This window comes from Marmota flaviventris, chromosome 2, assembly GCF_047511675.1.
Source record: "Marmota flaviventris isolate mMarFla1 chromosome 2, mMarFla1.hap1, whole genome shotgun sequence".
NCBI classification, from domain to species: domain Eukaryota; kingdom Metazoa; phylum Chordata; class Mammalia; order Rodentia; family Sciuridae; genus Marmota; species Marmota flaviventris.
Genome location: NC_092499.1, coordinates 157,924,467 through 157,951,398, shown reverse-complemented (window position 1 = coordinate 157,951,398; position 26,932 = coordinate 157,924,467). Strand labels below are relative to the sequence as shown.

The 26,932-nt window shown below is 36.9% G+C and overlaps 1 protein-coding gene across 2 annotated transcripts in view; it reads left to right on the top strand.

The window, feature by feature from the left end:
* Nucleotides 1-26,932, top strand: part of Kiz (kizuna centrosomal protein) — a 127,368-nt gene that overhangs the window by 29,518 nt on the left and 70,918 nt on the right. For both annotated transcript variants that reach the window (XM_071608689.1, XM_027953705.3), the window contains exons 5-6: nt 3,610-4,255; nt 4,764-5,064. In XM_071608689.1, the coding sequence (XP_071464790.1) occupies nt 3,610-4,255; nt 4,764-5,064 (947 nt within the window). The remainder of the gene's footprint in view (nt 1-3,609; nt 4,256-4,763; nt 5,065-26,932) is intronic.

Genomic DNA, 26,932 nt, shown 5'->3' with positions numbered 1-26,932 from the left:
AATTCTTGATTGACAGTCTTTTACTTTCAGTACTTTGAATGTGCCAGCTGACCTCCATGGTTTCTTTTTGGGGGGTGGGTGTTACTGGGGATTGAACTCAGGGGCATTCAACCACTGAGCCACATCCCCCCAGCCCTATTTTGTATTTTATTTAGAGACTAGGTCTCACTGAGTTGTTTAGCTCCTCACCGTTGCTGAGGCTGGCTTTGAACTCACAATCCTCCTGTCTCAGCCTCCCAAGCTTCTGGGTTTACAGGCATGCACCACTGCACCGGGCCCTCCGTAGTTTCTAATGAGAAATCAGCTTTTGTCCTTATTGAGGAATCCTTGGATGTGACAGCATCACTTCTCTATATTTGCTTCCAAGATTCTCTCTTTGAGGGTTGGGTATAGCTCAGTAATAGAGTACTTTTCTAGCATATACAAGGCTCTGGGTTGCATCATCAGCATCATATATACACAAAAAGATTCTTTGTCTTTTAGTCATTCGATTATGATGTGTCTAAATGTGAATCTTTATGGGTTTCTCACACTTTGACTCTATTTAGCTTCTTTCATGTGTAGCTTATTTTTAATCTAATTTAGAAAGTTTTCTTTCATTATTTTTTCAGAACTCTTTCTTTCCTTTTCTTTCTGAGACTTTTAATTGCATGCTTATGTGTCTCACAGGTCTCTTGAGGCTCTATTCATTTTTCTTTGTTTTCTATTCATTTCTCTTTCTTTACCTCAGACCAGAGAAACTAAATATTGCTGATTCTTTCTTCTGTCTAATCAAATCTGCTGCTGAGGCCCTGTAGTTAATTTTTCATTCTGGCAATTGTACTTTTTAACTGCATAAATTCCACATTTATATTCATTTCTATTTTTTATAACTTAGGTTTCTTGTATTAATTTTTTTGTGTATTTGTGTGCGGTGCTGGAGATGGAACCTAGGTCTTGTGTATACTAGGCAAGCACCCTTAACACTGTGCTACCCTCAGGACCTATTGATATTTCTTTAATTGATAATCTCTATTTGTACATTATTTTCATACTTTATGTTAGTTATTTAGACCTTATTTCCTTTAGTTCCTTGAACATATCTAATATAACTTTTAATGCCTTTAGTAAGTTTAATACCATACTTAGGCTTCCTGAGGAATGGTTTCTAATGACTGCTTTTTTTTTTCTCCATGTAAGACCCGTAGTTTCTTGTTTCTTTTCATTTTTCCTGCTTTTTTATTGAAACAAACATTTTAAATAATAAAATGTGACAATTTCCCCCTTCCCAGAATTGTTTTTGTGTTTTTTGTTTAAGTGACTTTCTGAACTAATATGTAAAATCTGTATTATTTTTCATGTCTGTTCACTGACGTTTCTGTTTAGTTTACTTAGTGACGGAAGGTAATGACTAGACAGAACTTTCTTTAATACTTGGAACTAGAATTCTCATAGTCTTTGCCAACAGGCTCTGATGTGTGTTGGGGCATATTTTTTACACTCATCCAGGTAGTTTGCAGCCCTACCTTAGTCTTTACTTCCTGCTTGTACAGTGCTTCAAGGCAAGCCAGAGGTGAAAGTTTAGGAACTTCTTGAAATGTTTCCTGAGCATGTAGGTAGCCATCTAGATTCCCAGAAATAGGTTGGAGCTTTTCAGACCCTCCACATGGCAGCTCTTTCACTGGCTTTTCCTTTAAATTTTTTTTAAATACATGACAATAGTGGAATGCATTACACTCATTACCACCCATATACAGCACAATTTTTCGTAACTCTGTATATAAAGTATGTTCACACCAAATTATGCCATTATACATGAACTCTTTTTTTGGCATTATAATTCTTAATACACATATATACCACAATTTTTCATATCTCTGTTTGTATATAAGGTATGTTGATACCAAATTCAAATCTTCATACATGTATTTTGTATAATGTTGACCTTCACATTCCACCATCCTTGCTAATCCCTTTCCCCCGTCCCTTTCCCTCCCACCCCTCTTTGCTATCTAGAAATAATCTTCCTCCCATGCTCTCCCTCCCTACCCCACTTTGAGTCACCCCCCTTATATCAGAGAAAACATTTGGCATTTGTTTTTTGGGGATTGGCTAACTTCACTTAGCATAATCTTCTCTAACGTTGCTGCTGGTTTTCATTGTGAGTACAAGTTTTGAAGTTTACTGCAGACTTCTAGGGAAGGAATGGGAATAAGCTAAGTTAACATACCATAAAGCTCTCTGTTCTTATCAAGATACAGCTGTTTTTCTTAAATGCACCCCCAGGTTGCTGCAAGCCTGGTTATTTTCCAGAGTTCTGAAACGTCATTCTGAAAAATTTTCCCAGTATTATCATCTCTTTTGTGGAGCAGAGAAATTTTAGAGGTCCTGATTCTACCACTTTCTCTGATATCACTGTCATTGGTTGGTTCACATCAAAGTTGTTTCTTTTACTTTTGCATAGAAAAGACAGTGTATTTGAAGAGAAGCAAGATCTGGATTGTTTCAGCTGTGTGTATGACATTTTCTCTCTTAATAGTTGACCCTTGGTGTTTTCATCTGCAAAGGGGTGCAAATACATCTCCCTATATACTCTATTTGCCTCTTTGAAATAAATGTTCTTATATGTGTGGAAGTGTTTTGGTTCCTTTTGAAGAAAAGCACTTAACTTTCTGAAGTCTTCATGCTTGTTACCTCTAGTTCCTCTTTCCTCTGTGCATCCTTGATGAAGCCAACAAACTAGTTGCTTCAGTGTCTCCTTGCTCTCTCTCTCTCTATCTCTGTAAGAGATTATGCTCATTCTTCCTATACACATACCAATAAGTGGAAATTGCTTGAAATTTCTGTAAAATTACTTGAAGATGGTCAGGAAAAATAGATATTGTTTACAGTTGGACTATAAATTATGAATATTTTGTACATGATACAATATATTTTAATTCTATCTTTAAGGTTATTATTAGAAATTTCTTTTAGAGAGAGAGAGAGAGAGAGAGAATTTTTTAATATTTATTTTTCAGTTTTCGGTGGACACAACATCTTTATTTTATTTTTATGTGGTGCTGAGGATTGAACCCAGCGCCCCGTGCAGGCGAGCTCGCTACCGCTTGAGCCACATCCCCAGCCTAAGAAATTTTTATATTACTTATAATACTAGAAATAGAACTTTGAAACCTCCAATAGTTTTTTGTATACCCATTCCCTTACCGTTTTTTTTCCTTTGGTCAAGTTACTTTGATTGAATCTGAGCTTCTCCATGGAGTGCTTTTAAAACTCATAGCTTTTTTTGTTTTTTTTATTGTAATATCTATACATATCATAAAATTTACCATTTTAATTTAATTTTAAGCATGCAGTTTAATTATATTAAGTACGTACATTTCTTTTTTTTTCAAAAAACATTCATAGTTTCTTGGCATTAGTTGCTTTGTGGATCACATTATTATTAAAATTAAATAGCATGGACTGTACTGTTTTTGTTCATCATTACATGGAGAGGAACAAGTTTTATAAATTATGGTAAGTGCTGATTTCCATGGTCATGTTTCTTTCATTTTTAAAAACAATCTGATTGAAAAAAAAAAAAAACCTGATTGTTACACATAATGTTTAACTCACATCTCATTGCAGGTTGCAGTGCAAGCAAGAATTAACTTGGGGACAACTGTGTCAAAAGGATTGTATCAACCAGCAACAATGTTTATGGGCCGCCAAATGTCAGCCGTCTCAAGCCTTGGAGCTTTCAGTATAGAGCAGAAATCTCCCCAACCCACAAAGAACTTTTCAATTCCTGACCCACATTCACACCAACAGACAGCCCAGAGAAGCAATGTGACAGACAGCTGTGTAGTACAAACTAATAGTGACACAGAGTGCTTAAATAAGTCTGACAGAATAGATGGAAAGACATCTCTTCAGATTGGTGAGAAAACGCCAGTCACAGCCAGTGTATTGTCTGAGGAGGAACAAACTCATTGCTTGGAGATAGGAAGCAACATACATCATAGCAAGAGTAATTTATCAGAAGGCAAAAAGTCTGCTGAACTTCATTCCTCGTTACAGAAAAGATTAAGTCCAGAGAACAGGACCACTGATTTAAAGTGTGACAGTTCCAGCAGATCAGAGGGATCAGAGGGAGAAATACTGACACGAGAACATATTGAAGTTGAGGAAGAAAGAGCCAGCCCGCCTGTCTCTGCGATATCAGTTTCAGAACACTGTGCATCTGAAAATAAGTGGTCTCAAGAGAAGCATTCTGCTTGGGAAGGTTTCTCAGGTGGGGTGAGAGGCTGTCTGAGTTTACAGATTTTTGTTAGTGTTTCATTTTTCTGGGTATTAGTGATCTTACATAAGGATAAAATATACTCTATTTTTTTTCTTTGCCAGAAACCCAAATAGTGATTATTATGTGAATGAATTCCATTTTAATGAATTCATAAATGTGTACATGTAAATGGTTTTTTACAGTTAGTTCACTGATATTTTAAACTCACTGTGATTTTTAAAAAATATTTTAAAATATTTTTTGAGGGTGGAGGGTGTAGCTCATTGGTAGAGCACATGTTTAGCATACATGAGGCCCTGGATTTGCTCAAACCCAGCACAAAAATAACAAATTTTTAAATAAAATAAAAAATAAGATAAAAATATTTTTGGGTTTTTAAATACTATCATTAGTTGTGGGTTTTTCTGCATATTTTAAACTGATGAATAATTCTGTTCTATGTTACCTTGATTCTCCAGGAAGTTCTTGATCAATAATCTGTTCATATCCCCCTTTACAGATCATCTTGCCCATGGGGACCCACAGTTACAAAAAATGCAGGAAGAACAGGAGAAGGAAAGTTTATGCAGTAGCAATGACCTCACAGTCTCTATAAGTGAAGATGATCTGATTTTAAAGAGTCCAGAACCACAACCAAATCCAAGTGACAAGATAGAGGGAGAAAATGGAACAGAGACCTTAAAATTAATCCACCCTGAGCAAGAAAGAGATGCCCTCTCCACTGAACAAAATAATCGTGTTTGGCAAACCCTAAGCTTTCCTGATTCAGAAGAGGAATTCTCTGCTAACTCACCAAGACAGTAAGCCTTTTTTTTAAAAAAACTGTTCTGTATTAATTATAGATATTTTTAGAGACCATTCTTAAGTTTCATAATTAGTTTGTTAGATAATATCTGATTTTCTTTCTTCTTTCCTTTTTTTAACAAAATAACTTTTAATCTAAGTATTATTTAATTGTGGTGATTGGCAATTTATAATTATATCCAAACAATCCCTGGTTAGTGCATAAGTTATTTTACCCACTTTCTATCTTCAGGCCTTTTAAAAATAAATCCATTTTGAAGTTTTGTTAAGATAAAAAGTGACAAATGGGTAAACTTACTAGGTATTCAGCTTTAGAAACTAAAAGCTTTAAAGATTTAGAGACTAAATTAATTACTTTATCCTCATATACTTGTCATTTTTTATCATATGATTAAATAAGCTAGTAAGGTTTTGTCATGTCATTCTAAGGAATATAAATATCTAGCTATTGGAGTCTCTAATGTAAGACAGGAACACAATGTTATATATTTTGTGCACTTAACAATATTGAACTCATAAATACTAATGTATACTTTATACTGTTGATTTATTTCATCCAAGTTTTCTATCTACTGTGTTGAAAACTGATTCTGTGATTTAAAAAAAAATTAGCATCAATAGAATCAAATCTCTTTTAGGTGGAGAAGGAACCTAAGTAAACAACCTAAGATAAATCTCGCCTTCTACATGTATCACATAGTAGTGTTACGTATTACAAATGGGGCAGAACACTCTATACAGCTTGCCTTCCAATCCCCCCATGCCACCCTCAGAACTTTCAGTTACACTGTGATGCTGGTCACCTTTCACCTCAACCTCCTGACAATAGTGGAAAACTAAGTAAGAATTCTTTTATATGAGGGTATATGTTCTGTTTCAGAGCACCCTTATATTTTTTAATACGTTGCCTCTTGCTGGATACAGGAGCACATGCCTATAATCCCAGCTACTCAGAAGACTGAGGCAGGAGGATCCAAATTTGAGACCAGTCTAGGCAACTTAGTGAGATCCTACCTGTCTGAGAAATAAATAAAAATATAAATAAATAAAAGGGCTGGGGATGTAACTCAGTGGTAGAACACCCCTGGGTTTAATTTCCAGTACCACTTTAAAAAAAATTGCCTCTTATTATTCAGTATACACTTACAACAAAAAGTTTAATTGATAGTCTGACTCAGATGTTCAGGATATATTTATTAAGAGCATGTGTAAGTACAAAATACATGTTACTATGGTTTCTGCCATTGGGAAATTTGATCCATTGGAGAACCAAGCCAAATGAATTTTTTTCTAGCAATAATATATATCATCAAAGAGGTATTACATCACAAATTTTTACACCAGAAACTTTGTTCCTAGAGGTAGAAATGATCTGTTTTGCATTTTGTGTTTGTAGGCTTATTTTTGGAAAAGTTTTGCATTTTGTGTTTGTAGGCTTATTATTGGATAAGTTAGTACATTGGTAGGCTAACTAAGGGACTACCATATTTACCCAAGAATTGGTGGTTTTCTTTTTTTTTTTTTTTAGAGAGAGAGAGAGAGAGAGAGAGAGAATTTCAATATTTATTTTTCAGTTTTCGGCGGACACAAAATCTTTGTTTGTATGTGGTGCTGAGGATCGAACCTAGGCCACATGCATGCCAGGCAAGCGCGCTACTGCTTGAGCCACATCCCCAGCCCGAATTGGTGGTTTTCTGAAATTAAAAAAATAGTTGTGTAAATATGTGGAATTACTGTTTAATATTTCTCTAAATGTCAAGAATATTCTATCTCCCATTCTCCTGCATGAATGACCTTTTTCTATGACCTTAAATCCAAGCTTCTTTGAATTTTTGGATGTAGTTTTCAAGTATTTATTAGAAAAATTGGCATTTGGTGAATTTTTGAATACTTATGTAAATAAGATGCCCTGCAGAATGAAAAGGTCAGTCAATAATTGGTGTGTCACTCTTACCAAATTTGAGACTATTGATTTTTTGTGGTAAAGCATTCCCCAGAAATAGTTGAAAGTGATTTTAAATAATGCTGGCTCACTTGCTCCCCACTGCTTTTAAAGACATATATTCTTTCTCTTAAAAAAAAAAATATACATATATGTATATATACGTGTGTGTTGTGTGTATATTAGTTGTAGATGGACACAATACCTTTATTTGTTTATTTTTATGTGGTGCCAGGGATTGAACCCAGTGCCTCACACATGCTAGGCAAGCACTCTACCACTGAGCCACAACCCCGGCACATATTCTCTTAATTTATTTTTTAGCATGATCTCTTATTTTCCTTGCTCTGAGAGTTATTAGTCTGGGATTATAGCATCGTATTTACGGTGTTAATACTATAATCTCAGAAATTTAGGATCTCAGTTTACTTTAGAGTCTGTCAGGGGCCTGTATAAAAATCTTGCGAATGAATTTTAGTTAACAAAAATGAAGAAATGGTACAAAGAAAAACACACCAAGAGGATGTAGGCTGGGCATGGCAGTTCATGCCTGAATCCTAGCGTCTCAGGAAGCTGAGACAGGAGGATCGCAAATTCAAAGCCAGCCTCAGCAACAGTGAGGTGCTAAGCAACTCAGTGAGACCCTGTCTCTAAAGAAAATACAAAACAGGCCTGGAGATGTGGCTCACTACTTGAGTGCCCCTGAGTTCAATCCCTGGTACCGCCCCCCCCCAAAAAAAAAGAGGATATAAACAGGAATTTGGAACCTCTGATATGTTGACAGTGATAAGAACAACGATGATAGCTATTATGGTTTAGCACATCTATGTACCATCCAAGTTGCTGTGCTTGAACTTGGTCTTGAGTTTTCTAGCAGCAAAGGTGAAAAGGGACGTGTAATATTGTTGGATAGTTCACATCTAAAAAGAAAATTGAAACCAAGTGTTGTTTTGGGTTTTTTGCTTGTATTTTTAATTTTTATAAAACAGTGTTATTGAGGTACAGTTCACATGCTATTCAAGTCACACATTTTGAGTGTACAGTTTAAGGCAATTGAATATATCACATTAATTAAAAATGTTATAGTAAAGTATATGTAACATAAAGCTTGCCATCTTTAGGGTTAGGGATGTGGTAAGGTTCTTGCCTAGCATACCCAAGGTACTGGGTTCGATACCCAGTACCACAAAAAAACAAAACTTGTCATCTTTAAATACATAATTTGGTAGTGTTAGTTATACTCTAGTTCCTGGCAAGTGCTAATCTACTGCTCTATGAATTTTCCTATTCTAAGTACTAATTATAAGTGGAATCATATAATATTTATCCTTTTTATGTCTAGCTAATTTCAGTTAGCATAATGTCTTCAAGATTTATCCACGTTGTAACATATATCAGACCCTAATTCCTTTTTTATGATTTAACAGTATTCTCTTGTATGGTATATCCATACCATACTTCATTGTCCATTCATCTTTCAGTGGACATTTGGATCATTTAAACCTTAAAAGTCAAGTTTGGGTTTTTTTTGTTTTTTTTTTTTTTTTTTTGAAGTTTCATGACACCCTCCAAAAGATGTTTCCAGATATTGAAAACCAGACTGTAGTTCATGTACAATTTCTCTATCACAAGCTATAATCAACTCTTTCACAAGAAAGCATACTAGAATGAAATCAAGTAAAATAAATGTTACTAAAAGGATGACCTTGAATTTTTATTCTTAGTAAATAATTTGCTACAAAAGTTGGTACAAAGCTGTATAACTTGTAGTAAAATAACATTTGTTATTTTTCATGTGGCAGATGGTTGGCAGAGTGTCAGTTGAGACCACAAGGATGACTTTCTTCATGCCTTTCATCATCTGGGAGGCTAGTCTGGCCTCTCACCTAGTGTTAGTAGCAAGGTTCCCAAGACAGCAAGAGAACAAGCCCAAGCACATAAGTGCCTTATAGTGTCTTCTTGTATCATATTTGCCAATATCACAGGGCCCAGCTCAGAGTCAGGACTAGAGAAATCCACTTCATCTTTTGGGCTGAGCAGTAAAATTGCATTGAAAAAGGGTACACACTCGGGGATGGGAAGTTATGTTCATTTTTGGCAATCTACCATAGTGATTCAGGACAAATGCAAATGAAGAAAAGGTCAGTGTGGGTCCAAAGAATCAGAAAAGGTTTTACGGGAGGACCAATGCAATATCTAGAAGGCTGGGTCAGTTTTAAATAAGGAGTGAAAGAGCAACTTAGGTTTGGAGGAAAAATGCATGAAGGAATGCAGACACAGAGGACATAGGGGCATGGGATGTCCAGAGCAAAGGGACCGTGACTGAGGGCTTATTGATGGGGGACCTGTGGGAGTTGAGCTTTAGTGTCACCTAAGGAAAAATTGAGAAAGGGCTTGAATATCAGATTAATGAATTTAGACTTCTTTTTTTTTGTGTTTTGTAGAACAGTTGAAGGATATTTTAAAAGAAAGTCAGATAGTGAGTATCAGATAAAGATTAGTCTGACAGTATTAGTTTCATCAGGATTAATTCTCCATGTGGTAGGCAGAATTCTGAGATGGCTTCAAGAGACCTACCCCCTGTTGTGTATGTTCTATATAATCTTCTCACCTTGAATGTCAGGGAATTAGGTGGATTTCACTCCTGTGATTATGGCATTTTATATAACAAACAAAGGATTTTACAGATATTATAAAAGTCCCAAATCAGTTGACCTTGAACTAATCAAAATGGGTGGGTCCGACCTAATCAGACAAGGCTTTAAAAGAAAATGGGCCCTTACTGAAATCAGATTCAGAACAGCTGAGATATTCTGAAAGAAGCCAAATACCATCTTGTTGAAAAACTACATTGCATGGAATGGTTTTTACAGCCTTAAGAAAGGCTGAGGACCTCAGTCCTGCAGCTACAAGAAAATGAATTCTGCTGAAAACCATTGAGCTTAGAATTGTACCCTGAGCCTTACCTGAGATTGCAGCCCCAGCTGATACCTTAATTTCAGCCTGATGAGACCCTGAGTGAAGGACCCCATTAACTCATATCCAAATTCCTGTCCCATAACATCTATGAGATAATGTTTGTGCTAAGTGCCAAATTTGTGATACTTTGTTATGTAGTAATAGACAATTAATACAATCCAACTGAAGAATTTGGAAGCAAGGATTTTATCTTTGGAAGCACTGTATGGGTTAAAAGTATCTACTCATAACAACCAGAAGCAGGCTCAGTCACATGTGTTCCAGGAATGAATGGAAATAGGGAGCCAAGCAACAAGCAGCCCAGCAGCCAAGGGAACCTGAGCTTTTCCTCACTCTGTACTCTCATCATCTGAGGAAATGTGTTTCCATGCGTGGCCACTTTCGGGTAATCAAGGATAGAACATGGTAGAATGATAAGGACTTGGAAAAGTGGTTGTGCACGTCTACATTAACCAACAAGCCATTTCTCGTGCTAACATATTTCTCTGGCTCTTCTCTAGACCTTTATCATATCTGTAAAAACCTTTGTTATATTTGTAAAAACCTTTGTTATATAAAATGCCATAATTACAGGAATGAAATTTTGAGGATTTTTATTTTGCTTTTTTTTTGTTTTTTTTATAAATGCACAATAACATGTATCTGCCTTTATAGCAGTATACAAAATACAGAATAGTTTTACTGCCTAAAAATCCCTCATGCTCCATCTGTTCATCCCTCTTCTCTTTCCTCAACTTGAATGCCTGGCAAGGGTTGGACTTTTTACTGTCTCTGTAGCTTTGGCTTTCCCAGAATGTCATATAGGTGGAATCAAGCCTTTCAGATTAACTTTTTCACTAAGCAGTATTTATTTTAGGTTCCTTCATATCTATCCATGGCTTGCTAGTTCATTTTTTTTAGCACTGAAAAATATTTTATTATCTGGATATAATATGGTTTATTTATCAATTTACTTATTGAAGGACATCTAGTGACTTCCAAGTTTTGTCATTTATGAAAAAAGCAGCAATAAACATCCATGTACAGGTGTGTGGACATACATTTTCAACTTATCAAGAATGCAATTGCTGAATCATATGACAAGCTTATGTTTAGCTGTACCATTGCATTATCAATAGTAGTGGATGAAAGTTGTTAGTCAACATACTTGTGAACATTTGGTATTCTCAGTTATTTTTTTAAATTTTAGCCGTTCTTTTTTTTGTTTTTTGGTAAATTTTTTTTTAAATTTATTTATTTTTATTGGTTGTTCAAAACATTACAAAGCTCTTGACATATCATATTTCATACATTAGATTCAAGTTGGTTATGAACTCCCAATTTTACCCCAAATACAGATTGCAGAATCACATCGGTTACACATCCACATTTTTACATAATGCCATATTAGTAACTGTTGTATTCTGCTACCTTTCCTATCCTCTACTATCCCCCCTCCCCTCCCCTCCCATCTTCTCTCTCTACCCCATCTACTGTAATTCATTTCTCTCCTTGTTTATTTTCACATTCCCCTCACAACCTCTTATATGTAATTTTGTATAACAATGAGGGTCTCCCTCCATTACCATGCAATTTCCCTTTTCTCTCCCTTTCCCTCCCACCTCATGTATCTGTTTAATGTTAATCTTTTCTTCCTGCTCTTCCTCCCTGCTCTGTTCTTAGTTGCTCTCATTATATCAAAGAAGACATTTGGTATTTGATTTTTAGGGATTGGCTAGCTTCAATAAGCATAATCTGCTCTAGTGCCATCCATTTCCCTGCAAATTCCTTGATTTTGTCATTTTTTAGTGCTGCATAATACTCCATGGTGTATAAATGCCACATTTTTTTTATCCATTCATCTATTGAAGGGCATCTGGGTTGGTTCCACAGTCTAGCAATTGTGAATTGTGCTGCTATGAACATCGATGTAGCAGTATCCCTGTAGTATGCTCTTTTAAGGTCTTCAGGGAATAGTCTGAGAAGGGCAATAGCTGGGTCAAATGGTGGTTCCATTCCCAGCTTTCCCAGGAATCTCCATACTGCTTTCCAAATTGGCTGCACCAATTTGCAGTCCCACCAGCAATGTACAAGTGTACCCTTTTCCCCACATCCTCGCCAGCACTTGTTGTTGTTTGACTTCATAATGGCTGCCAATCTTACTGGAGTGAGATGGTATCTTAGGGTGGTTTTGATTTGCATTTCTCTTGACTGCTAGAGATGGTGAGCATTTTTTCATGTACTTGTTGATTGATTGTATGTCCTCCTCTGAGAAGTGTCTGTTCAGGTCCTTGGCCCATTTGTTGATTGGGTTATTTGTTATCTTATTGTCTAATTTTTTTAGTTCTTTGTATACTCTGGATATTAGGGCTCTATCTGAAGTGTGAGGAGTAAAAATTTGTTCCCCTGATGTAGGCTCCCTATTTACTTCTCTTATTGTTTCTCTTGCTGAGAAAAAACTTTTCAGTTTAAGTAAGTCCCATTTGTTGATTCTTGTTATTAACTCTTGTGCTATGGGTGTCTTATTAAGGAATTTGGAGCCCTACCCCACAATATGTAGATCGGAGCCAACTTTTTCTTCTATCAGACGCAGAGTCTCTGATTTGATATCTAGCTCCTTGATCCACTTTGAGATAACTTTTGTGCATGGCGAGAGGAGGGGATTCAGTTTCATTTTGTTGCATATGGATTTCCAGTTTTCCCAACTGCCGCAGTCCGGCTGCAGCAAAATAACCCGGGGGTGACGAACGACTTGTGTAGATCAATACAGCAGGAGTGGGAGCCGTTTATTGCAGGACAGGAGCGATATTTATACATTCCACACAGCTTATCTAATTAGCATAAACTAGATACAGCAGTCAACCAATCAGGAATCTCCACACTTAATGGCTCACTTTTGTTATTTCTCAAACCATCCCTCTGGCATTTTGCCAGGCACCATCCAGACTTGTTTACGAACTCTAACATTCCCCTGGCAAAATGCCAGGTGTTATTTTGACTTGTTTACAGACTCTAACACCCAACACCATTTGTTGAAGATGCTATCCTTCCTCCATTGCATGCTTTTAGCTCCTTTATCAAATATAAGATAGTTGTAGCTTTGTGGATTAGTCTCTGTGTCCTCTATTCTGTACCATTGGTCCACCCGCCTGTTTTGGTACCAGTACCATGCTGTTTTTGTTACTATTGCTCTGTAATATAGTTTGAAATCTGGTATCGCTATACCGCCTGATTCACACTTCCTGCTTAGAGTTGCTTTTGCTATTCTGGGTCTTTTATTTTTCCATATGAATTTCATGATTGCTTTATCTATTTCTACAAGAAATGCCATTGGGATTTTGATTGGCATTTCATTAAACCTATAGAGAACTTTTGGTAATATCGCCATTTTGATGATGTTAGTTCTGCCTATCCATGAACAGGGTATATTTTTCCATCTTCTAAGATCTTCTACTTCTCTTTTTAGGGTTCTGTAGTTTTCATTGTATAAATTTTTCACCTCTTTTGTTAGGTTGATTCCCAAGTATTTTATTTTTTTTGAGGATATTGTGAATGGAGTGTTTTTCCTCATTTCCGTTTCAGAAGTTTTGTCACTGATATACAGAAATGCCTTTGATTTATGCATGTTGATTTTATATCCTGCCACTTTGCTGAATTCATTTATTAGTTCTAGTAGTTTTTTTGTAGACCCTTTTGGGTCTTCTAGGTATAGAATCCTGTCACCCGCAAATAGTGATAATTTAAGTTCTTCTTTTCCTATTTTTATGCCTTTAATTTCTTTCATCTGTCTAATTGCTCTGGCCAGTGTTTCGAGAACTATATTGAATAGAAGTGGTGATAGAGGGCATCCCTGTCTTGTTCCAGATTTTAGAGGGAATGCCTTCAATTTTTCTCCATTCAGAATGATGCTAGCCTGAGGCTTAGCATAGATAGCTTTTACAATGTCTAGGTAAGTTCCTGTTATCCCTAGTTTTTCTAATGTTTTGAACATAAAGGGGTGCTGTACTTTGTCGAATGCTTTTTCCGCATCTATCGAGATGATCATATGGTTCTTATTTTTAAGTCTATTGATGTGGTGAATAACATTTATTGATTTCCGTATATTGAACCAGCCTTGCATCCCAGGGATGAATCCTACTTGATCATGGTGCACAGTTTTTTTGATGTGCCTTTATATCCGATTCACCAGAATTTTATTGAGGATTTTTGCATCTAGGTTCATCAGAGATATTGGTCTGTAGTTTTCTTTCTTTGAGGTGTCTTTGTCTGGTTTTGGAATCAGGGTGATGTTGGCCTCATAGAATGAATTTGGCAGAGCTCCCTCTTTTTCTATTTCCTGAAATAACTTGAAAAGTATTGGTATTAATTATTCTTTAAAGGTTTTGTAAAACTCCGCTGTATACCCATCCAGTCCTGGGCTTTTCTTGGTTGGTAGTCATTTGATTGCTTCTTCTGTTTCATCCATTGATATTGGTCTGTTTAAGTTGTGAGTATCCTTCTGACTCAGTCTGGGCAAATCATATGACTTAAGAAATTTATTGATGTCTTCACTATCTTCTATTTTGTTGGAATATAGGTTTTCAAAATAATTTCTAATTGTCTTCTGTATTTCTGTAGCATCTGTTGTGATATTGCCTTTTTCATCCCGTATGTTAGTAATTTGAGTTCTCTCTCTTCCTCTCTTCGTTAGCATGGCTAAGGGTCTGTCGATCTTATTTATTTTTTCGAAGAACCAACTTTTAGTTTTGTTAATTTTTTCAATAGTTTCTTTTGTTTCAATTTCGTTGATTTCCGCTCTGATTTTAATTATGTCTTGCCTTCTGCTACATTTGCTGTTGTTTTGCTCTTCCTTTTCTAGGGCTTTGAGATGAAGTGTGAGCTCATTTATTTGTTGGTTTTTCCTTTTTTTGAGGAATGACCTCCAGGCGATGAATTTCCCTCTTAAAACTGCTTTCATTGTGTCCCATAGATTTTGATATGTTGTGTCTGTATTTTCATTTATCTCTAAGAATTTTTTGATTTCCTCCTTTATGTCTTCTGTAACCCATTGATCATTCAGTAACATATTGTTCATTTTCCATGTGATGTAGGATTTTTCCTTCCTTCTTTTATCATTGATTTCCAGTTTCATTCCATTATGATCAGATAAAATGCATGGTATTATCTCCACCCCTTTATATTTACTGAGGGTTGCCCTATGGCATAATATATGGTCTATTTTTGAGAAGGATCCATGTGCTGCTCAGAAAAAAGTATATCCACTTGATGATGGTTGATATATTCTATATATGTCAGTTAAGTCTAGGTTATTGATTGTGATATTGAGTTCTATAGTTTCTTTATTCAACTTTTGTTTGGAGGATCTGTCCAATGGTGAGAGAGGTGTGTTGAAGTCACCCATAATTATTGTGTTGTGGTCTATTTGATTCTTGAACTTGAGGAGAATTTGTTTTATGAACGTCGCAGCACCATTATTTGGTGCATAAATATTGATAATTGTTATGTCTTGTTGGTGAATGGTTCCTTTTAACAGTATATAATGTCCTTCCTTATCCCTTTTGATTAACTTAGTCTTGAAGTCGATTTTATTTGATATGAGGATGGCCACCCCTGCTTGCTTACGAGGACCATGTGCGTGGTATATTTTTTCCCAACCTTTCACCTTCAGCCCGTGTATGTCTTTTCCAATCAGATGTGTCTCCTGGAGGCAGCATATTGTTGGATTTGTTTTTTTAATCCATGTTACCAGCCTATGTTGCTTTATTGGAGAGTTTAAGCCATTAACGTTTAGAGTTACTATTGATATATGGTTTGTATTTCCAGCCATGTTTGATTATTTATCTTCTTTTTTTTTTAATTTAGTTTGTTTCTCCCTGATTAGCTTTTCCCCCACCCTCTGTCTTTACAGAGGCACTTCCCACTGATGGTTTTGGTTATTGTTTTTCATTTCTTCCTCGTGTAGTGTTTTGCTCAAGATGCTTTGCAATGCTGGTTTTCTGGCTGCAAATTCTTTTAGCTTTTGTTTATCATGAAAGATTTTTATTTCGTTGTCATACCTGAAGCTTAATTTTGCTGGATACAGAATTCTTGGTTGGCATCCATTTTCTTTCAGTGTTTGAAGTACGTTGTTCCAGAATCTTCTCGCTTTCAGCGTCTGTGATGAAAAATCCGTTGTTAACCTTATTGGTTTACCCCTGAATGTAATCTGCCTTCTTTCTCTTGTAGCTTTTAATATTTTGCCTTTGTTCTGTATATTGGATATCTTCATAACAATGTGTCTTGGCGTTGGTCTACTGTGATTTTGTGTGCTCGGTGTCCTGTATGCATCTACAATTTGTATATCCGTTTCCTTTTTTATTTCTGGAAAGTTTTCTGTAATTATTTCATTCAGCAGGTTACTCATTCCCTTGGTTTGAATCTCTGTACCTTCCTCTATACCGATGACTCATAGGTTTGGTTTTTTTACGTTATCCCATATCTCTTGGATGTTTTTCTCGTGATTTTTTACCAGCCTTTCTGAGTTGGCTAGGCTCTTTTCAAGATGATATATTTTGTCTTCATTATCTGACGTTCTGGCTTCTACTTGCTCCACTCTGTTAGTGATACTCTCAATTGAGTTTTTAATTTGGTTTATCGTTTCCTTCATTTCTAGAATTATTGTTTGATTTTTTTATAATCTCTATCTCCTGATAAAGATGCTTAACTTCTTCTTTTATCTGTTTATGTAATTCATTTTCAATGTGTTCTTTCACTGTTTGGATTTGCTGTCTCGTATCCTCTTTAAGGTTCCATTCCATCTGTCTAAGGTATTCCTTGAGTTCTTTATATGACCATTTTTCTGCTGACTCTAGGTCCTCCTGAATATTTAGGCTGTCCTTCATTGTTTGCACTCCTTTTCTTCCTTGCTTTTTTATGCTGCTCATGTTACTTCTTGTTCTGTTTGACTGCTGAGTTACTGCTTACTCTTATAAATTTATTTGATGCTTGGGAGGAAAGATATTAGAAGGGAAGGGAAGAAGTCACTAAAGAGAATGAGAGTAGGCAGGTAGAATTCAAGGAAGGGGGAATAAGAAAATTGAAAAGAAATGAAAAGACAAAAGAAACAAAAAAAAATAGGAAATAAACAAAGAAAGAAAAAAAAATTTTTTTACAAATATAATAATGATAATAAAAAAATGAAAATTAAAAATTAAAAAAATAATAATAATAATAAAATAAAAAAATTTAAAAAAAATTAAAAACATTAAAAAAAGTTAAAGAACAACAACAAAAAAATGAAAATGAAAGAAAAATAATAATAATAATAAATGCAGTCATAGAGTTCGATTAACTTCTCTTCCAGTAGGTGGAGCTGTGCCCACTGGGCCAAGCTTCTCCTCTCAATAGGTGGGAACCAATCACTGTGCAGCAGCTCTTCCTCCCAGATTGGGCGGGTCTCCAATCCTGAGTGTCTAGGGCCTTCTCTTGTGTTTCCTCAAGCCAGGCCCCGCTCACCTGTGACGCTTACCACAATACTGGCTACACGCCAGGTCTGCTGCTCCTGGGAGCCCTGCTTTCATGAATGCCTGGGCACACTCTCCCTGTTTGCCTCCCTCAGACCCTAAGTTTGTAATGCTTGGGGCTGAGAACCCCCAGCGAATTTGCTTGCCCTCCGGTAGCCACGCCCCCGGTAGCTGGTGCAAGAGACCTCAGTTGTCAGCACTGGTTGGAGCGGTAGCCGGGAGTTCCGCGCCGCGAGTCCCGCGCCACTCCTGATTTCCTTGGTCTGGCTATCGCGCTCACAGGAGAGCTGGGAGGGGCCCTTAAGGTTTCCTCGCTGTGTGGAGAGAGATGGCTAGGGGATTACACACCTGTCGCGCTGGTTTCAATGAAGTTATCTCCTCCGCCCGTGACGTCAGTTCTCTGCCAAGGTGGTATCCCATGCAAATGGTGACTGTTTGTTCCCTTTGCTGGGTGACCAATGCAACGGGTGGGTCCTGACTGTCTCTCCCAATCCCCGTTTCAATCCTGTGGCCACTGCCTATGAAGGCTCGGTTGGCTTTTACCTCTGTAAGCTCATAAGGGCCGACCAGTTATTTCAGCGGGATCGTTAGTGCTGAGTCATGAGAATCAGGCAAACCAGAGCTTGAATGCAGCCGATCCGGGCTCGGTGTGTGTGTTCTGAGGGGCCCAGACTGTTCGCCCCAGATCCACGTCAGCTTAGCATTGCCTAGTGATCCTGAGCAAACAGCATTTAGACAATTTACGGCTCCCTATGCCCGCGCAGCTGAAGAGGTCAGAGACTTGATCTCTCCGCACCCGCCGCCATGTTGGATCTCCTCAATGATATTCATGTTACCCTTACAGCTTCCTGGCATAAGCAAGTTCTTGGGATTATATAAACGGCTGCTTCTGTTTCCAGTCCAGATTTCTAGAAATGAAACCCTGCCGCCGTCGCCGCCGCCTCTGGGCTGTGCTCACGGGCGCCGCGCTCGTCTGCGACCGTAGCGGCGCTGCCGCGGCCTCCGCCGCTCCTCGGCCCGGCGCCCGGCCCCCGGGGCCAAAGCGGCTGCAGCCGCGGCTTTCCGGCCCCCCCTCCAGAGCACGGATCCCCTTGCTGGGGGATGTAGAACGACCCCAGAGCAGGCTCTGCCCGAAGGTGCAGCAGCAAATAGGCGACCGAGGCGCTGGAGGCCGCGGTCCAGCCGTCGGAGGACAGGGCTCGGCAAGCAGCCCAGTTCCAACCTCTAGATGCGGCCGCCGGACAATGCAGACAGAGCAAGCAAGACCAAATTTTAGCCATTCTTATGAGTGTGTAATATTTCACTGTTGTTTTAATTTACAATTCCCTAATGGCATATGTTGCCATTCTTTTCATATGATATTTGCTATCTCTTTATCTTCTTTGAAGAGAAATCCATTTGAATCTCTTGCCCATTTTTAATTCAGTTGTGTATTTTCCTATTGTTGAGTTTTAATAGCTTTTTTTTGGTATTTTGCTTACAAATTCTTTATCAGAAATATATGTCTCCTGGTCTCTGTCTTGACTTTTCCATCTATTATAAGAGTATGTTTTGCACAGTAGAGATTGTAGACAATTGGCATATATTATTCCTTAAATATTTGATATAATTCATTAATGATTGAGGCTGGAGGATCACAATTTCAAAGCCAGCCTCAGCAACTTACCAAGGCCTAAGTAACATAGGGGAGACCCTGTCTCCAAGGGCTTGGGATGTAGCTCCTCACTATTAGAGCACTTCTGTGTTAAATCCTTAGCACCAAAAAAAAAAAAAAAAAAGAAGAAGAAGAAGACGAGAAGGAGGAGGAGGAGGAGGAAGAGGAGGAGGAGGAGGAGGAATTATTCACTAGTGAACCTATTTGATCTGGGTTTTGGAAGGTTAAATATTGATTCAGTTTATTTAATACATACAGATATTCAGATTATCTAGTTCTCTTTCTATAAATTTTGGTAGATTATGCCCTTCAAGGATGGTCCATTTCATTAAAGTTATCAAATTTCTAGGTATATAATGTTCATAACTGTTCCTTTATAATTCTTTTACTATCTATGGGATAACTAATGATGGTATCTTTCTGATTTTCACATTTTCTGATATTTGTGTCTTTTGTCTTTAGTTACCTTGATGTAATGGTCTAGATAGTTGTATCTTCACTAAATTTCTGTGTTGTAAACCTAACCTCCAGTGTGGCTATAATTGGAAACAGGTCCTATGAGGACATAATAAAAGTTATATAAGGTCACAAGGATGATGCCCTAATCCTGTAGGACTCTTGCCTTTATCAATGGAAGAAGCACCAGAACTCATTGTCCTCTCCCATGTGAAGAAATAAAAAGGTGGACACCTGTAAGCCTTACCAGGAACTGAGTTGTCTGATACCTTGATTTTGAACTTTCCAACCTCCAGAACTATAGGAAATAAATTTGGTTGTTTAAGCCAACCACTCTGTGGCATTTTATATTTTGTTTGCTCTGAAAGCATACTTCCTAATCACAATAATGATTTTATTATTGTATTTAAATGTGTCAAGGTATGTTTTGTTGCCCAGAATGTGGTCTTTCTTGGCATATGCTGCATGTGAGTTTGAGAAGAATCTATATTTTGCTATTGTTGGATGATGTATTCTATAAACGTCACTTAGATCTAATTGACTGATGGTGCTATTCAATTTGTCTATTTCATTACTAAATGCCTGCTGGATCTGTCAGTTACTGATAGAGGTATGTGCAAGTCTCCAACTATAAGGATTTATCTCTCTCTACCTACCAGTTTTTGCCTATGTATTTTGATGCCTTATTATCAGGCATGTACACATTAAGGATTTTAATGATATTCATAGATATAAATTTTTTGGTATTTTTTCCTTGGTGTTCTCTGAGATTTCCAGATTATGGTTTGGTCTGTCATTAATTATGGAAAACTCTCAGCCATCATTACTGCAGATATTTCTTCTCTTCCTTTCTCTATTTGTTGTTCTTCTGGTATTCCCATTACATGTATGTTACATCCTTAGTAGTTCTCCGACAGTTCTTGGATATTCTATTTCATTTTTCTATTTCTTCTTTTTTCTTTATACTTTAATTTTGGAGGTTTGTTTTAACATGAACTTCAAGCCCACCAATTCTTTCTTTTTTAAAGAGAGGAGGTCTTGCTACATTGCTGAGGCTGACCTTGAACTCCTGGGCTCAGGGAGGATAAAGGGATCCTTCTGCCTGATCCTCCCAAGTAGCTGGGACTGTAGGCACATGTCACCACACCTGACTACTGATGCTTTTTTCTTGACTATGTCCAGTCTACTAGACATTATGTATTAACTTTTGATGTTTACCTTTTTTTATGATTTGAAAGTATATAATTCTTCTTTCTAAGGCCCCATATTAAAGAATTAAGATAGTCTCCCTTCTAAATATAGTACGATAATTGAAAAAATCCATCCTTTAATTCCATTTTGATTCAACCAAAATTTCCTGAATACCATTAGGCCCAAAGCTCTTGTGTAATCTATGAGTTGTGATAATTTAAAATATGACTGAAAATTCTTTAGCATTCCTCTTAACCTTCCTTTGAATATGGGTAGGCTTTAAATAAGTAGAGCATGGGTAGAAGTTGATGCTATGACTTCTGAAGTTGAATTATAAAAAGTCATGTAGTTTCTACCCCTGTTTGCTGGAACACTCATTCTCAGAACCAAGAGCTATCATATAAGAAGTCTGGTAATGCCATGGCTATTGTTGCTAAAGAAGTTATGCCTATTTAGGCATATTTACTCTGGTCTGTAGTCCCAGTAGAATCTTCTCCTTCCGCCATCCCCACCAAGGTTTCAGATGCACAGGTGAGTTTCCAGACAAGTCCATCTTCAGTATCACCAAATGAACTTTCCTGATAGCATGTGAAACAGGAGTATTGCTCAGCCAAGCCCTGTCTTATTTCTTTTTTTTTTTTTTAATATTTATTTATTTTTTTTAGTTTTCGGCAGACACAGCATCTTTATTGTATGTGGTGCTGAGGATCGAACCCGGGCTGCACACATGCCAGGCGAGCACACTACCACTTGAGCCACATCCCCAGCCCCCTGTCTGATTTCTTAATCTACAAAACCATGAACTATTAATAAATTGGTTACTGTTTTAAGCTACTAAAATTTTTGGTTTTGTTTTATTTTTTTAAATTTGTTTTTTAGGGGCTGAGGTTGTAGCTCACCTAGCATGCATGAAGCACTGAATTCGATCTTCAGCATCACATAAAAATAAAATACAGGTATTGTGTCCACCTACAACTAAAATAAATATATATATAAATTTATTTTTTAAGTGATTCAGGGGAGAGGTGCTGTTGTTTTGGACTAGGATGGTAGCAGTGAAGTTATAAGAAGTAAATAGATCCTGGGCATATTTTTTTAAATACCAGCACAATTAGTTACAAATTGGATGTGAATTGTGAGCAAAAGGGAGCAGAAGGATGACCCCAGTTTGGGGGCAGAGTTACAAAGGGAGTAGCTGTTGAGTTATTTATTGAGATAAGAAGCATATAGGAGACACAGGTTTGAGGGAAAAGAAAACTAAGATGGAAGTTTGGAATATGTTAACTTGAGATACCTTTTTGACATTGAAGTGGAAATGCTGAGTAGACAGATGAATTTTATGAATCTGGAATTTAGAGAGATGTTAGGACTAGAGAAATAAATTTGTAAATCATATGAGGATAAATGTATTTTAAAGCCATGTGCCCTGAGAAGATTGCTAGGGAGTGAACATAAATAAGAAACAGACCCAAGGCCTAACTCCACATTCAAGGTCAGGAAGATCAAAAAGAACCAATTCAGACCAATTCAGAACTATAAGGGAGTTCAAGGAGAATCAAGAAGTTGTTGCAGATGCCAAGTAGTGTTTTGAGTGGAGTTTAGAAAGATTAAATAACCTTTAAAAAACTGTTCAGCGGTGCTTCCAGGATCCAAACTGACAGTCTAATGTCCACATTCATGCTCTTACTCTTTTATGTTTTATCACCCAAATCCTAATCATAATGGTGCGATACCCTTCAAAAGTACCAACTCTGCCAGGCACTCTTGTAAGAGTTGTTTATTTTGTTTGTTTTATAAATATAATAATTAGTTTAATCCTATCATCATCACTATTTTACAGATGAGAAAACTGAAGCACAGAGAGTTGGGTAACATACCCAGAGTCACAGAGTGGCTCAGTACACTTTGAACTTGGCCATCCGGGTTCAGAGTTAGCATTCTTTTTTTTTTTTTTTTTTAAATATGTTGTTTAGTTGTAGATGGACACAGTACTTTTATTTATTTATTTTTATGTGTTGCTGATGATAAAACCCAGTGCCTCACACATACTAGGCAAGTGCTCTATCACTGAGCTTCAAGTCCAGCTCTCAAAGTTGGCATTCTTAGGGGCTGGGGTTGTGGCTCAGTGGTAGAGTTCTTGCCTCATATGTGTGAAGCACTGGGTTCAAGTCTCAGCACCACATTTAAATAAATGAATAAATAAAGGTCCATCAACATTAAAAAAAATTTTTTTAAAAAGTTGGCATTCTTAACTGTTACCAGTAACTCTTTACTCCTAGTATTACTGTTTCCCAGTAACGCTCATAGCTGGTTTATCATCAAAGGTATTTTGTAAGGTTAAATATGGAAGCTTAATAAACAAATTAGATTCTTTAATAAGGAAAAAAAACTAAGCAGTGACAATTTGACTTTTTGCTCCACCATATTGATTTTTGTGCCTTCTAGCTGCAAATAAGCTGATGAAGTGCTATGTGCCTTTCTTCAAGATTGAACAAAGTACAAAGTTCCTTTGTTCTTTCTCTGCCTGGAGTGAAATGAAAGCCTTGGTTTCTCAAGGTCGTAAAAATGTGATCACATAGATTGAATCCCATTCTACTGATTTTAATTTAACCCCTTTTCAAAGTTAAATATAGGTAAGAAGTTATTTCATTAGAGAAAGATTTGCTGCTAGAAATCATATCATCTAGAATAATAGATTAGAATGATGTTCTCTTAAAATTTAAATTTATAAGGAACTGGAAGCATATTTAAAAATTCAGTATTTCTTTAAATATGATGATGTCTTCAGATGTTCTTAGATGGCTGGTTTCTTCAACACACTTTTGTTTATATATGTATATAATTTGTTATATATAATTTATTTATATATATACACGTGTGTGTGTGTAAAATATGTATATATATATATATATATATATATATATATATATATATATATATATATAATATACACTCTGCCTTCTCATTACAGGTGACCTTTGCCACCATAAAGATTCTGGTCTTTGTTCCCGAAGTAAGGTGATTATGTGTTATACTTTTGGAAAAACAACCCAGTGCTGTTAGGTATGGCCATTAGGGTATTCCCTTTGTGTTCTGCCTGGAACTTCATTTTCCCAGTGTGGCCTCTTCTTTCCTATTAGCTGACCTATTTTCATCTAAAAAAAATGTAAGACTTTCCTTATCCTTACTTTGGTTTAAATATTCAAAAGTTTAGAACTAGGTTTCCTGGGAAGGAGTACTGAGACCTGATCATCAGAAAAGTAGTTGATAATCAGAGTTATTATCACCAAGTGTCTGTACAAGAGATGTTAAAAGAAGTCTCCATTATCCAACTTGAACCTAGTTCCCCAGCCTTTGCCAGCCATCTCACCAGAGGCTTCTGTTCTTTGTCAGAGTATAGGTGACTTGGAGCAAAAGGGATTATAAGTACTGAGATGTACTTATAATGGTGCTCAGGAGCATAGGTCTCTAATCCTAAAACTATATAATACTCCTCTCTCCCTCCCCCCTCCCTTTCTCCCTCCATCTTCCCCTCTCCCCATGCACACTCATGCCTGTGCTCACAGACACACACTATCACCATGTCAGTAAGGTTCCTGTATAATAACAGGAATACAGCTAAAAGAACAATCTGTCCATAACTTTTTAAAGAAAAAGTCTTGGTTGTTTCTCCCTTGAGATGGCCTGTATTCTACCTTGAAAATGGGTATTCTAGGCTTTCCTAAATAAATTTTTGTGCCTTTAATTTTTTTTTTAATTAAAAGAAGAGGAAAGTCTCTAGGGAAACTAGAAGACAACAGGGAGACAAAAACAAGAAACAAGGGCACCCAAGGAAATTTTAGCTTCTGATTATTACATTTACAACTATAGCAAACGTAAACACAGTCTTACTGCTAGCCAGATGAACATAAAACCTCCTCCTGAAGGCCTATTAACCTGTTTACCCTAAAGACCTATTTACTTACTACATCATGTCTGCTTTTCAACAGAAAATTAAAAGGTATACTAGAAGAAGATATGGCAGATTTGGGGAATCAGACTGGGAATTTAAAGTAACTGTGGTAGAAGTAGAATAGAAAAAAATGTACAGCATGAAAAACAGATGAGTGATGTGTAAGCAGAAAGAAAATAGGTTAGGACTATAGCTCAGGGGCATGCTTAGCATGTGTAAAGCCCTGGGTTCAATTCACAGTATCAAAAAGAAAAGACATCTAAATAAAATACTAAAAGTGAAACACAGTAACAGAAATGAAAATACCTTTGATGGGCCTGTCATTGGTTTGGACATGGTGGAGGAAATACCAAGTTTCTATTGGAAGATAGATCAGTAGAAACTTCTATATCTAGATTAGTTAACCCAATCAGGGTTCATCCATGTTATAGATCAGTAATACTCCAAAGTAGGTACTACATTTTCTTTAATCATTTATCAGTTGATGGGCATTTAGGTTGTTTCTACATCTTGACTCTTTTGAATAGTGCTGCAGTGAGCATTGGAATACTATTTTTTTTTTAGATCCTGATTTTGTCTTCTGGATAAATAACCAGACGTGGGATTGCAAAATCATATTGTAGTTCTATTTTTATTTTTTAATTAATTAATTAATTTTGGGTACCAGGGATTGAACCCAGGGATGCATAATCACTGAGCTACATCTCCAGCCCTTTTAATTTTTTATTTTAAGACTGGGTCTTACTAAGTTGCTTAGGGACTCACTAACTGCTGAGACTGGCTTTGAATTTAAGGTCCTCCTGCCTAGCCTCCCAACCTGCTGGGATTACAGGCATGCATCAACATGCCCAGCTGAGATCTAACAGTAGTTTATTCTAAGTGGAACAGGTTTACCCATGGTTTCAGAACTTAGATCTGGAAATCAGATCCTGGTTGTTCAAATGCAAATAATGTAGAAGAGAGCAAAACATGGATAGATTTCCAGGAAAATAAGCTTAATCACAAATAGGTCTCAGAGAAAGACCATGAATAGTAGCTTCAGTCATTTATCCCAACTAAGCCTAAAGTCATCCCAGCTCAGGCTTCCTATATGAAAGCAAGAACTTCCAAATAATTCCTGACCCTGCATATCAAGTCACACCAAAATTTTCAAGGGGTCACTTCAGACATTGTGGAACAAAAAAACCCACCTATACTGTGCCCTGACCTCATCCGAATTCCTGACCCACAGAAGCCATAAGCATTAAAAAAAGGAAAAAAAAATTTTGTTGAATTGCTTATAATGCTAAATTTGTGTTATTTTGTTACATAGCAGTAGCTAAGTAGAACAGCCATGATGATGATGGTTGGTTTGGCTGGTGAAGGAAATTAGCCCTTCCAGATTATGTGGGAGGTCTGCAGTATGAGTAAAGGCCTGAAGACAAGCCAATGTGGCCTTTGTTTAGGAAACTGTTGGCTGCTCCAGCCAAAGTGGTAGCTCACAAATCAACATATAGTACCAATGCAGGCCAAGGGATGCGTTCAGGATCTGCACAGTCTTTTCCTCATTTCTCCAGTCGCATCATATAAGCAGTCACATAGTCCAGATTCATACTGGTCAAGCCACACCAAGGGCAAGAATTCTACCGTGCTGAGGATCGAACCCAGTGCCTTCCACATGTGAGGCAAGCACTCTACCACTGAGCTACAACCCCAGTCCTTATTATCCAGCCTTTTATAGAAAAGGATTTTCTAGGCCAATTATAATACATATTGCTAGTGATTATCTTTGGAATGGGCCTGTGGTTTTGTGATTAAGCTCATTTTCTTCAAAAATGCTAACTCATTTTTGAAATAGGTTGCACGTTTGTCATTTTAAGGTAACTCCTAAATTCTTTTCAGTGAAACATAAATTTGAATGACTGAAAAGCCTCCATTAAGAGTGTTTTCCAAACTCTTCTTTCTGGCCTTATTGAACATTCAGTTATTAATTATCTTGATGTCTCAGGATGTGGCTGCAAGTAACAGGAACACTGCCTTAAATACTAAGCACATTTGTTATGTTTTATTTCTGTAAGTCCAAAGATAGAGGAGGCCTTTTAGTTGGTTAATACTTCCTCACTTTTGTCATTAAAGACTCAGGTCCTTTTCATTTTTCTTCTTAGTCTTTTTGATTGACCTTGTCATAAGTCCATGAGCAAAATGGTGGCAGCAGTACTATTATGGACTA